The sequence below is a fragment of the Camelus ferus genome, chromosome 15 (assembly GCF_009834535.1).
Source record: "Camelus ferus isolate YT-003-E chromosome 15, BCGSAC_Cfer_1.0, whole genome shotgun sequence".
Taxonomy (NCBI): Eukaryota; Metazoa; Chordata; class Mammalia; order Artiodactyla; family Camelidae; genus Camelus; species Camelus ferus.
In genome coordinates this window covers 32,500,461-32,514,591 of record NC_045710.1, presented here as the reverse complement: position 1 = coordinate 32,514,591, position 14,131 = coordinate 32,500,461, and the positions used below count along the sequence as shown (strand labels likewise).

Below are 14,131 nucleotides of genomic sequence, written 5' to 3'. Positions count from 1 at the left end.
TTCTCCTTAGCCACTTAACTTTCATGTTATAAAACAATATCATAAAATATTATTTGAGATCTCCTAGAATCCATGTTTGGAAGTTATTACTAACAAATGATGTGTTTATTCACACTTAAGTTCAAAATAACTTTAATAACTTTAAAAGAAAGTTGGTTTAAAAAAAATCAATAATATGTGATGTCAAATCTCCTGGCTAATTAAACTGGTCATTTGAAACTTAAATTTTAAGTTTTTTCTGTTTACAAATAAATATATAGTTACTGCAGAAAAATTTAAAGAAGTAATAATGCAATTATAGGAATAACTCATATTTAAGTACTATTAATAATACATAGACTGTTTTCTTTTGCATATACCTGTGTTAAAAATCATCAACATTGGTTTCATGTCAGTTTCATGACCAACTTTACCACTTAATATTTTCCAACAGTAATTTTTAATGACAGTATAGTTTTCCACTAATGAACTCTTTAGTGATAGACATTTTGGTTTCAGTTTCTTTCAGTTGGAGCTGTGCTATGATGAATACAGCTTTTGTGTGTGTGTGTGTAAATTAAAATTTCTTTCATATAAATTCTTAAAAATATAATAGCCAGTTCAGAAAGAATGTATATTTTTGTGAATATTGGTCTGTATTTTTAAATTACCATCCAAAAGAGTTTTACAGTTTAAACAACTTCAACAGTATAGTATTTTGCTTGTTTCCCTGCATCCTTATCATCACCAGAATACCTTAGTTTTTTAAATGACTAGAGATTGCTCATTTGAGAGTCCCTAAGATGACAATTCATTACTAAACAAAGGAATTTAAAACTGCTTTCTTTTTCTTTTTCTTTCTTTTTTTTTTTTTTTTTTAGAAATAAGTATTCCTTTAAACATTAAATCCTAGGGTCCCTTTTATTTATGGTGGTTTGATTTTTGACCTTGTCTCCCATCCCGAAAATATAAACAGCTATCCTTTCATACTTCAGAACACATTATCTCATAGGCAGAGCAAAGAATTGAGATTTGTGTTGATTAACTTTTTTAGCACTTTGTATTACTTGTTGAGAAACTGAGGTCAAGTCATTTACTCTCTCTTCATATAAATGTTTCTCAGTCTGAAAATTTGGAAAAACTGTTTCTAGAGAAATTATTTTTAAAACTTTAGTGAAATGAGCTTTGAATTTAGTACATATTTTTTTGGTATGCAGAAAGAAGGAAGAAAAGGAAGCTGCTAGGTATCGATAAAGCTTAAGAAATTCTAGTATACTTTTGCAAAGAATTAAGAACGATCAGTTTTTATTAGTTTAAGCCAATATATTATAGCTGATTCTTGATATCTTACTAAATACTAACTGCATTTTCCTTTAACTAGGTTAACTTTGAATTAAATTCTTCTGTTAACATAGGAAGCATGCAGTTTATTTTTAAATAAGAAAAAAATGCTATTTTTATATTTAGGAAATGAGAGGGGAGGAGACTCATACAGAGGCTTCAAGTAGCCTTGTAAATGAATGTGAAAACTATTAGCCCAATAACTTAAAAAAAACAAATAGCTAGTTTTCCTCTCTCATGAGAAAAATCAACCCCCGCTGCCCCGGTCTCATCTTGGTGAAAGAAATTGCCATTCCTTCACTGTCAGAATGAACAGTCACTGCAAGAAAAGTGCTTGCAAACCTGGTTTTAAGATTCATCAACATACAATTTATCTTGGTAGAAGAGACTTATAAACTGTGGATATATAAATTCTGTGGTTTAAACACATGTATTTTTTTAAAATAAAATAAATTATACTAATAAATGATCAGATTTATGTAACATCACTGAATTTTAATTGAGATAACAAAAGTTAGCATTTTTAACTTACAGAGTCTTTGTTAAAAAGTTTTAAATGAATTTAAAAGTAAATGCATCTGTATTGTGGGCCTTTCACTTGTTTTTTAGGTTATGAGTGTGTGGTTTATATATATATATTTTAATAAAAAGACCTAGAAAGATCCTAGCATAGTGCTGAATTAGATAAAGTGTTTTAAAAATTATCAGTTTGAAAGTAGAGAATGAGCACATTAATGTATAGATCTGGTAAAACCTAAGTCCAGTGGTAGCTTCTGAAGTATACTTTCATATATTTAAAGCCTGAGATACCATATGTGTATATTTAGGCGTTTGTCTACAAGCAATTTGAAAAGGATTCAGAGTACTGTAATAATCTTGAAATCTTAGTTCAGTTAGAACTGTGTCAGTTAGATTCCCCCCAAATTATAAATTTTGCTCAGAGTCTTGCCTGCTTTATGGCAAAATAAATAATCAAGTTGCTAAGATTATGAGCCTAATTAGTTTACACCTGAGAGAAATTTGTTTTGTGAACTATAATACTTCCTAGATATCTGAATCTTGTGCAAAGTTTATTTTGGCTTTCCTCAAGATATGCTAGAGATAATTGGAATAATTTTCTAATAGTTTATTGGGAAACTTCCTAATAAACAGAAAGTGGCTTATAAAATGTGGCATACTTTCTACTGAATGTCTATCCTTGAACTCTCAATAGGAAAGAAAGAAAGGAGTGGGGGGGGGACGTTATAACTTTTGTTTTTAGCAGCTCCTCCTGGAAAAAATCATCACCACTCCCAGCTTTATGTTTCATTTAATTCTTGCCACGTACACTTCTTAGATCCTTATATGTTTTATATTGAAGTAATCAGTGTTGAGGTTTCTCTGTTCATTTAGATTATTTAAGCATTCTGATCTACGCTTAGTACTGAACTGTTTATTGGACCCGTGCTATCTAATAACTGTAGCATATGAAATTTACTACATTTTGTATTGATTTAATATTAATGTTAATCTAAAATCTTTGGGTGCAGCGTGTCACATCTGTTTTGTATTCCTCTGTTTAAAAGAAGTGGCAGTATGGTATTTGGAGGAATATTTATTATCTGAGTGTTTTTCTTTGCAACAGTTTCCCTCAGTCTTTTGAGAATTATAACTTCTAAGAGACAGTGAATCACCCAGCAAATTCTCAGGTACCCAACTGCTAAAGGCCACAGTTAATTGGAATTTTTATTTACCATTTAAATTCCCTTTGCTCAAGTAGTGGTAAGTTTAGAGGCTTCTGGCAATGACAGAAAATAAATTTGTGGTAAGATTTTTAAAAATATTCTTTTCTCTTAATAATAGGTCCAGCCTGCACTTTATGGATACTCTGGTTTTTTAGAAAAACTTTGTTAGAATGAGTGTTCATTTGTATTTGAAACCAAATTTTCCATGGCTGGTGACGAAATACTCGTTTATGCTAAATTTCGTCAAGTGCTTGGTTTTGTGCTTTGTGTATTTAAGATGTACCCTGTTACCTCTTATTATATCACGATGATGGTGTGGATGAGGAACGGGATGAGCAGCCATGCTTTGCAGTTGCAGAGTGTTCGTTTTCCCTATTATGAAATTTAGGATAGTAGATCTTGGTTGCAAAAAAATGTAAGTCTTCTCGTTGCACAAAATAATCTTCTCAAGTCTCAGTGGCTTATCATTGTTGTCAACGTTCAACCAAGAGTTCTCCAAAGAACTCTTTGGGATAGCTAACTAACTTTTTCACATTTTGCATATCAGTGTTACAATAGGGCAATATGTTAAAAGAAATCTGCTCAACTTGTCTCATAATTGAGGAGCAGAGAAAGGGAGAGGCTTCTAAGAGTGGATTAAAAATTAAGCACCAACATGTGCCTGCTTTTGGATCTTGATACCTAGATCATCATGTGGTACAGAAACATAGGTATTATAAATACTTAAGGTAGATGATGCTTCCTTTGCAAATTGTGTTACAAAGAAAGCCTCTAATTTTAAAATGTTTGATAAACTGTACAAATGTCAACCAGTATACAACTGTCATCTGTAAGAGTGCTCCCATTGTGGTTTGTAAAGTATATGGAGCCAAAGAAGAAAGGAAGAGGATGATATGTGTGATGCTTTGATTAAATAAATGATGAAATGAAGCGGCTTAACACCTTAACACCTGCCTGAAGTGATATGTTTCCAGTTCACTAAAAGAATTTCAGATTCTCCTGAAAAAAAGTAGAGTAATGTCATATCTGTTCCCTTTCCTTTCCATATGGTAGTTGTTAATTATAACCAGTTAATAATAATGGCAATGTTTATGGCAATGGTTTTTGTGTATATCCACATATGCCCATATCCACACACATGTCTATTTTCCATGTATGCTTTAGAAAGATTAATTCAGATGGGAGTCATAAATTTCAGTCAGTGATAGATTATAAACAGAAGAGAAGCTAAGTATTTGAAAATTTTGAGATTGGCACCACGGAGGAGTATCCATTATGTTCATCTGTAAACTGTCTGTTATGGCTACTGACAGAAAATGATTGAATGAATTCTTTATGGATTTAAGCCTATGTATTTCCTATGCAAAGAACACAAACACTGCTTAATCACTTTATGTTAATGAAAAATTAAATACTATAGGTATCATTGAAATATAAAGAGAGCACTTTGTCTTGCAGTTTTCTTTCTGTATAAAACCTAGTCTCACCCATGTGTTTTCTTTGAGCAGACAGAAAGTTTGAGAAATGATATTCTCCTTTTCTTTCTTCTCAGCATCGTCAGTGAAGCCGGAGCATCAATCTACAGTGTCAGCCCTGAAGCTAACAAAGAGATGCCAGGACTGGACCCTAATTTGAGAAGTGCAGGTAAGAAACTATGGGTCATCACAAAAGCATGTGATTTTGATATTTTGGACGTGTATTTGTAGCAGGCAAAGTATTTAACCATCCAAGAAATTTTAGAAAATGTATTACAGGCATGTTATAAAGAAAGTGGTTGATTGGAATAATACTGGGAATTTCGGAAAAGAAGCAGAAGAATACTGTTTTTAAAGAACACTATACATTGTGTTCTAGAGTATGGTGAAAAATTAGCCCAAAACATCTTTAGTAAAATTAAATACTAGAGAGTTAATGATAAAGATAATAAAATACTCTAAACTCTATTATTATTATTATTATTATTATTATTATTATTATTATTATTATTATTATTATTATTATTATTACTACAAATATTACTTGTAGCTTTTTGTTGGAGAAAAGTAATATATTAGAAAAAAATATTTAAAGTGCAAAGACTTTCAGCTTATTGTTAAATATTTCTCAAATGACCAGTTTCTTGTCTTGCTAATAAGAATTATCATTAGTGTATTGTTTAAAGCAGTCTGATTTGATTTTAGTTGTATTAAGTTGCTGTGGTGTGGAATAGTTTAAATCTTGTGTGTGAAGAAATTAAAAAATTTTGATAACAACTAATGAAAGTAATTGGTATCACAAGCAAAATATAGATCTGGTCAGCATTCTTCTGTGTAACAGGTGGTATTACTGCTTTGTTAGAAATGGACTTTTCTTTGTATGTTTACTGATTTATTATTTTTTAAATTGAAATATAGTTGATTTATAGTATTATGTAAGTTTCAGGTGTACAGCATTGTGATTCAGTATTTTTAAAGATTATACTCATTTCAAAGTTATTGCAAGATAGTGGCTATAATTCCCATTGCTATACAGTATGTCCTTGTTGTCTATCTATTTTATATAAAGTAATTTGTATCTGTTAATTCCCTAATTTGGGATTTCCTCAAATTAGGGGAAATGGAATTTTTATTTAATTTTTTCCTTAAATATTCTCATCAAATTTCTTTGGCTGTTCTTGAAATATCTATCTGGAGATATATATTTGGAAATTTTTGCATTAATCTAAGGTTAAAAACTTTTCTTAATCCAAAAAAGCTATAGTTTCCCTTCAGTTGTTCATTCCATGACACAATTCCCTGTCTAAAAGGATCATCTTTTTTCTTAAATTTTACTTTTTACTGAAGTGTGTTGACCTACAATGTTAGTTTCAGGTGTATAGCAAAGCAATTCAATTATACATATATATACATATATACACACACACACACATATATGTATATATATGCATATATATTTTCAGATTCTTTTCCATTATAGTTTGTTACAAGAAATTGAATATAGATCCCTGTGCTATCCAATAGGTCCTTGTTGTTTATCCATTTTATATGTAGTAGTAACTGTTAATCCAAACTCCAAATTTATCCCTCCACCCTTTTCCCCTTTGGTAACCATAGTTTATGTGCTATGTCTGTGAGTCTATTTCTGATTTGTAAATAAAATTTGTATCTTTTTTTAGGTTCCACATATAAGTGATATCATATGATATTTGTCTTTCTCTGTCTGACTTACTTCACTTAATATGATAATCTCTAGGTCCATCCATTTGCTGCATATGGCATTATTTCACTCTTTTTTATGGCTGAGTAATATTCCATTGTGTATATATACACCACATCTTCTTTATTCTAAAAAAAAATGATCATTTTTTCAAACTCAGATCACAGCTCAAGATCTTGCTTCTTCGGTGAAGGTCTTTTTCTGTCACACCAACTCTGTGTGGTCTCTGCCTCCTTGCCGTGTTCTCTTTTGGTCCTTGCCTTGTAATAACAATAGTAATAATAATAATAGGAGTAGCTGTAGTAATCACAGTGGGAGCTGCTAATACTAATCTTTTAAAGCACTTAATATATGTGAAATAATGTGGTAAATGGATTACCAGGATTATCTAATCCTCACAATTGCCCTGTGAGACACTTATTATTTCTATATACAGATGAGGAAACCCAGACTTAAATAGGCTGCATAGCGAAGTAAGTGTGTCCATTATGTTTGTGTACTTAATTTCTGTAATAAAAGGATACCTTTCTTCACAAAAAATAAAATTCAGAGCCTCCCAAATTGGCACTGAAAGGTAATCTACCAACAGGGCATTTGAAAAAAAAATACCACATAGGATGTGACAGTCCCTCAGGCTTCCCATTGCTAATGGGGCTGCTGTTTCCTCTTTACCACTGGCCCGTGTGGGTTCATGACTGGCACAGTATTATTGGTGGGACACAACTACAACATTCTAACAGGACTATGACAATAGGAAATAATAAAGAGGGGAATTGGCATATAGTTCTAATTACTCTGATTTCAAAATCTAGCTGTGTCTTCAGCTTGTGATTCACTGCAGGTGTGCCTTCCTTCTTTGTCTCAGCTTGCTTCCACATAGCAATGACTGTGTTTGATCCCTGTCAACTCAAACATCTACCTAGACATTTTGAGTCTTCAAAGTCTGGTCCTGGAAGCAAATATTGAAAGAAGCTGAGGGTTTCTACTCTTGGCTTTCTGGGGCCCACTTCCTTTTCAATTCCTGCTTTCTGACTGGGAGGGAGTCTTTATCTTTTCTAGTGATTGATGCCAGGGATGACTTTATACTTCATTTGAGACCTGACCTACCTATGGGTGTGGGTTTTACCTTTCAACCCTCTATAAGTTTACTGTATCAAGTATAACAGAACCTCAACATTCATACAAGTGTTAAACATATGTAAGAAAATGACCTTTCTCTTACTGTATCTTCTTGACCTGTTTATCAGCTTATTGAAAACAGAGGTTATTCTTATATGTGCTTACATTCCCCCTGTTATAAATTCATTGTACTGAGAGGATTTAAGTTGGATGGATAGAATAGTAGATAGTTGACATTTAAATGTTTATTATGGATTTCTGGTCTAAAATGGAAAATTAAATATGCCTGTCATTGCCTTCACTCCCTTGTGAAATCTCACTAAAATGACAGTACTTGGTAGAATGAAGGCATAAACTCACTAGGACAAAAAGAATGGGAGTGGGGATAAGAGCAACAATAGTTTTGAAGCTGGAAAGCAGATGGCTGAGTAATAAGTGATCTAGCCAACTCAAGAAAGTTGAATACTGGGACAACATTATAGAAAACAGAGAACTAACCTGAAATAGATCGTGGAAGCCCTAAAGGGTCAGGAAATGTACTAAGCACCTTTAGAAGTATCTTGGGAGGGCTGAGAGTAGGTCTAAAGTAAGAGGATTGAGTTAAAATCTGTTTAAAAAGCAATTAGACAGAGTTAAACATAGAATACCATATAACCCAGCAATCCTACTCCTTGGTATATACTCAAAAGAATTGAAAATAGGTACTCAGCAAATACTTGTACACAGATACTCATTGCAGCACTATTCACAATAGCCAAAAACTGGAAACAACCCAAATGTCCATCAGCAGGTGAACAGATAAACAAAAAAATGCAGTCTTTCCATACAATGGAATATTATTTTCAGCCATAAAAAAGAATGAAGTAGTGATATGTACTATGACATGGATGAACCTTCAAAACATGCCAAGTGAAAGAAGCCAAACAAAAGGTCACATATTATATGATTACATTTATATGAAATGTCCAGAAAAGACAAATTTATAGACACAGAGAGCCTATTGGTGGTTGCCAGGGACTGGGGAGAGGGGAAAATGAAAAGGGACTGCTTAATGGGTACAAGGTTTCCTCTGGGGGTGATGGAAATGTTTTGGAATTTGGTAGAGAGGGTGGTTTACATGATGTATTGTAACTATATTAAATACCACTAAATGGTACACCTTAAAATGGTGATTTTATGTTATGTGAATTTCACATCGATTAAAAAAAAAGAGACCATTTAGACCTCCCATTCTACACAGTGAGTAGCTGCCCTTTTCCCACCTTTGTGGAAGACTGGGGAATTGTTCTCTAGGAGAGGGTTAAAATGTCCTCTCTGGAGGACATGTGTTACAAGTGAGAGTGGGGATACCTACTGAAAAAAGAGGGATTAAATAATTTTTTGCATACTGTTGTAGATCCTTAGAGAATACTAAATCTTCCATGCAGAAGATTAGGGGATTCTGACCAACACAAGAGAAGATACCTAAATAAACTGAGATCAGAAATTCACAAAAGAAATGGCCAAATTACCCTGTAGTGAAGCCCACAAATTCACCTTTCAGCAAAGCCCCTACAGTCAGCTTTTTAGGACCCTGTGCCTGGTGGAAAGTTAAGGGTCACTTAACATGCAAGGAAAATTTATACCAAGACAGATGCCAAAATATGGGGCAGGGAGTGAGGTATGCTACGTGGAAGAAAAAGAGACTATAGAAAGAAGAATAAAGAAAAAGCTTGATATCCTTAGAGAAAAGATATTTCATTCATTTAAGGGTATATTTACATAAAGTGAAATTCATCCTGTTTAGGTACATCATCTATGAATTTTAAAAAGCTTGTACTAGTCAGGTAATCACAACCCTCACCACCACAGTCAAGATTAGAATATTTACATCAGATCATCTGATTTGTCAGCTTCTTACTAAAAATTGTAAATACTGATTAGAGGAGCAAGATTATAATAGATATGCATTACCACCATTAAAATACATTTTAATAAGCTTTTTAGTGGAAAAATTCTAATTTGGAGTTGAATGAAATGAGAAAGAATGGAGGTTTTACTTATCTTCCTCTTTTGCTGTCTGGTGGCAAAGGGAAGTATAAAATGATGTGAGTATTGGACTTTAAAAATAAAAATTTCTACTTTGATATTCTTAGATAATAGAATAAGGCAGATTTTAAAGAGAACATAGTTAAGATTCTACGTATTTCGTGGAACTACTAAGCCCCACAGAACCCCTTTATATGAGACACATTGTGAATGAGGGGGAAATGTTGCTTCAGTGCTGCTACATATGGCTGTGTACCCTGTACAACTTGCCTAACCATATGAGGTAGCTTTGGGCGCTTACCTTTTAGGATGATAACCTTCACTCAGTCTGCGTTCCCTTCTCCTGCTTTTAGTGTAACTTACAGTTTTTTTCCTCTCATGCTTAACTTTTGTCTCAGTATTACTTACTGTCTTCCTTTTCCCATTGTGTTTCACTACCTCTTAACGAATTACCATGTATTAAAAACTAAATTCCTATATGTATATTTTTACCTTATTTCTTGGTCTGTGTAGTCTGCCACAATGCAAGACTCTCTCAATTATTGTGGCTTATAATATGACTTGCTTTAGTCTTTTTTTAAAATTTCATTTTTCCTTATGCATTTCTTCCTTTGTATATACATTTTAGAGCCATTTAATTAATATTTTTAAAACTCTATAAAAATACAGTGAAATTCTGTAAAATTTATACCTTCATCCTTGTTCTGCACATTTTTTTTTCTTACTTACAGGCAGTACACACACAGACAGTAAATGGATTCTCCATGATATTTTCTAATAAGAAATAGGTTGTTAATGGGCATATGGGAGCATCAATTTTTGTCTGGGTGTCTTGAAATCAGCCAGCTGATTGAAATCTTACTAGCTCTGATGTTTTTTCAGTTGACTTGCTTGGATTTTCTAGATAGACAGACATCATCTGCCAATAATAATAAATAATCTAGTTTCTGTCTTTTCAGTAATTATACCTTATTTCTTTTCTCTTCCAATTATATTAACTAGAATTTCCTGAATGGTGGCAAATAGTAGCAATGATACAGAGAAATATTGACATCATATGTGGGCAAAATAGTCAATATTTGCCATACATTGCGACATACTGCATTTAAAAATATGTAACAGCTTCATTGAGATATAATTTACATAGCATACAATTTACCTTTTTGAAGTGTATGTTAGCATTTTTTAACATAGTCAGAGTTGTAAAACTATTGCCGCTATCTAATTTTAAAACCAGTTTCATCTCAAATAGAAATCCCAAACCCATTAACCATCAGTCCTCCTTCCCCTCTTCTTCCTAATCCCTGGAAAACACTAATCTAGTTTCTGTTTATATGGACTTGCCTATTGTGGATATTTCATATAAGTGGAATCATTACTATATGGTCTTTTGTGACTGACTGGCTTCTTTCACTTAGCGTAGTGTTTTCAAAGTTCACTCATGTTGCATAGCACGTATGAGCACCTCATTTCTTTTTATTGCCAAATACTTTACCATTGTATGGGTATGTCATGTTTTGTTTATCCATTTATCAGTTGTTGGATATTTTGGTTGCTTTCACATTTTTGGCTATTATGAATAATGCCACTGTGAACATTCATGTACAAGATTTTATGTGGACATATGTTTTCATTTCTTTTGAGTATGTACCTAGGAGTAAAGACTTGGGGACATATGGTGACTGTGTTTAACATGTTCCAGGAGTCTTTTTGACTTCTTTTACTATATTTTCCTCACCATTCATTCTCTGCCTCTTTCATCATTTCCTCCTTCTCTTTTCTATCTCAAGATGTAAATGTACCCCACGTTTTAGGCCATGCCTCTCATTCTGTCTTCATTTTCTTTATCAGCAATCTGTTCAACTCCTTTTGCCTACTTATCTGTTTCTTACTTTCAGAAACCTGATCGTTCTCAACCTACAAGTTTGCATTATTACTGTTTATTGCACGACCCTTTTCTTGGCTATCCTGCCAGGAGGAAAACAGCACCACCTCTCAAAAACCTGAGCATACTACTTTTCGAATTCTGCTTTAAACATTGTTCATCTCTCTCCCTCCTCCTGCCCCCCAGCTCTTCCATGCTTGAGTTTTTATGCTACATAGAAGTGAACAGCATCTGGAAAGGAAATGCCAATTCTAGAAATATTAGGATCTATGTCGAGGGTTGTTTATTGGGGACATTGTAACTCCAGAAGCCCTTGGGACATTGTAGAATTAATATGTCATTTAGAAGCCATCATTTTCAATCCATTGTTGCTAATATTTAGCAATATAAGGATGAATAAAGGATACGCTAGTAGTGAACTATTAGAAGGGAATCCAGTAGAAAATAGTTTAAAATCCTTTTGTGTATTTCAGAAATTTAAAAATATGGGATCTACTCACATTTATCAAATTATACAGTTGTGCTAACCAGTTTCTAAGTTAAGATTTTCATAATGTTGGTTTTCCTGAAGGTTTAGATTTGAGATATTTACCTATTATTGATATACTTTTATTGAATTTCTAATACTGCCTTCCTACACAGTAAATGTTCTGATACCTCTTACCTTAACTTGGTTTACTGCTGTGGGTTGTTGTTCTTTTGAATCTGAAGGTATTTTGGCAATGTATGTATTTGTTTGAAAATCATTCTTATTGTATTAAATATATAAAGGCTAGAATAAAGAAATAATATAGTTGTCTTTTGACATGGACAGGAGATTGGTTCTAGGACCACTCACAGATACCAAAAATCCAAGGGTGCTCAAATCCCTTTTATAAAATGGTGTAATATTTGCATATAAACCTGTGCACACTCTCCAATATACTTTAAATCATCTCTAAATTACTTATAATACCTAATACAATGTAAATTTTATGTAAACAGTTGTAAGTGAAATGTAAATAGTTGCCTAGAGCAGCAAATTCATGTTTTGCTTTTTGGAACTTTCTGGGACTTTTTTCCCAATTTTTTTCTTTTAATTGAGGTACAGTCAGCTACAATGTGTCAGGTTCTGGAGTACAGCGTTCTTTCCTTGTCATACATATTTGTTTTCATATTCTTTTTCATTAAAGGTTATTACAAAATAGTGAATATAGTTCCCTGTGCTATACAGAAATTTGTTTTTTATCTATTTTTATATATAGTGGTTATCATTTACAAATCTCAGACTCCTAAATTTATCCCTTCCCACCTCCTTTCTCCCCTGGTAACCATAAAATTGTTTACTCTGAGAGTCTGTTTCTGTTTTGTAGATGAGTTCATTAGTGTCCTCTTTTTTCCCAATATTTTTAATCCATGGTTGGTTGAATCTGTGGATGTGAAGCCCACAGATGCGGGGGACTGACTCTGTTTGCTTTTAGAGGATATCATGTATTTCTCTGGTGGCATAAATTTTCAACGTGTGACTATAAATGTGGTTCTTAGAGGAAACCAATTCTCCTATAACTTGCAGTGCTTACACTAGTTAACCTTTTGTGAGATTTGGTAAGAAAAGTATATATGAAGGCCTTGGAATCCCCATCACTGCTGTGGGAGAAATAGGCAGATTGTAAGACACCAGCTTGTTTTTCTCTAAGCTTGCTTTGCAAACTACCATTGTCACTATATGTCTGAAATTATAGAAGATATGAAAAAGACTTGAGTGACCGTGCAGTGAACTTGATGTTCACAGTAGATCTTATCTCCGGTGAGAGGTGGTACAAATCAGTGACTGGAGAATCTGATAGTCACTTCTAAGAGGTGGCTGCTTTTGCTAGACCTTGAACTGTGTAACATGAAAACAGGCATGGGATTTCCTTTGATGGCCTTAGTGCTTTCACTTAATGAATTTATATTTCATCCAACCTTTTATATAAGTGGGTGACACTGACTAGCTTTCATGGATTTAGAAAATGAAAGCTGTTCAGATGTAAACACTCAGTGTCACTGTGCTACTGGGGAAAAAGAAGAGCTGCCTTTAGAAGTATCCTTAAGATCATATTAAATTTATTTTCTCTAACTGAATCTATTTTATGAGCTAAATTAGTTATGAGATTTTGTTAATAACATTTGGTAAAAAAATGACAAAATCATGATACAAATAAAGGAATGTTTGAAGTTAACTCTCAAGTCTCTTAAATACAGAATGTGATGGTTGAGGAAAGGATGTAATTAGGACTGTGTGTGTGTGTGTTAGGAACAAGCAGTTGGGACACAGATCACTTTACAAACTAACCTAATATTTAAGGCGATACAAGTGTATTCATTAGCCAGCTGACTTGATCCCTGGTTGCAATAAGATATGATTCTGTCATTTACTCATGATGATCAGAATCTAGTCCTAATGAGCATATTTGACATACAGATAGATGTGTATCATGTTTATAATAATGCAGGATTATTTAAAAGTAAAACAAATGTCTACTTGTTCTTTAAAGGGTGAGGTGCCCTGCTATGCTGTATTTAAAGAATAAACTGGTAATTGTGTAAATATAGCAACTAAGTGGGGGTTTTTGTTTGTTTGTTTTTCCAAATATATAACCCTTCCAATGTGTTCATGCTCAGGAATGCCTAGTAGAGTTCTGGTGACATAATTAATCCTGAAATTTTGTATTTAGTTTTTGTGTGAAAGAAAAGGGAACTTTGAAACTTGGTGAAATCTTGGTCTTCTGGTGGGAGGAATGAAGAGGGTAACTATTTGCGTTATGAAGAACTAACATAGTAATTATCTGGATACTGCTTTTCACATTAAGCCACACTTGTTTTCTGATTCTGTTTTTTC

General features: G+C 33.1%; 1 protein-coding gene across 1 annotated transcript in view; it reads left to right on the top strand.

Moving 5' to 3' along the window:
- SRBD1 (S1 RNA binding domain 1) overlaps positions 1-14,131 on the top strand; it is a 178,967-nt gene that overhangs the window by 92,354 nt on the left and 72,482 nt on the right. Inside the window, 1 exon segment of the mRNA XM_006185764.3 lies at positions 4,597-4,688. Within this exon segment, the coding sequence (XP_006185826.2) occupies positions 4,597-4,688 (92 nt within the window).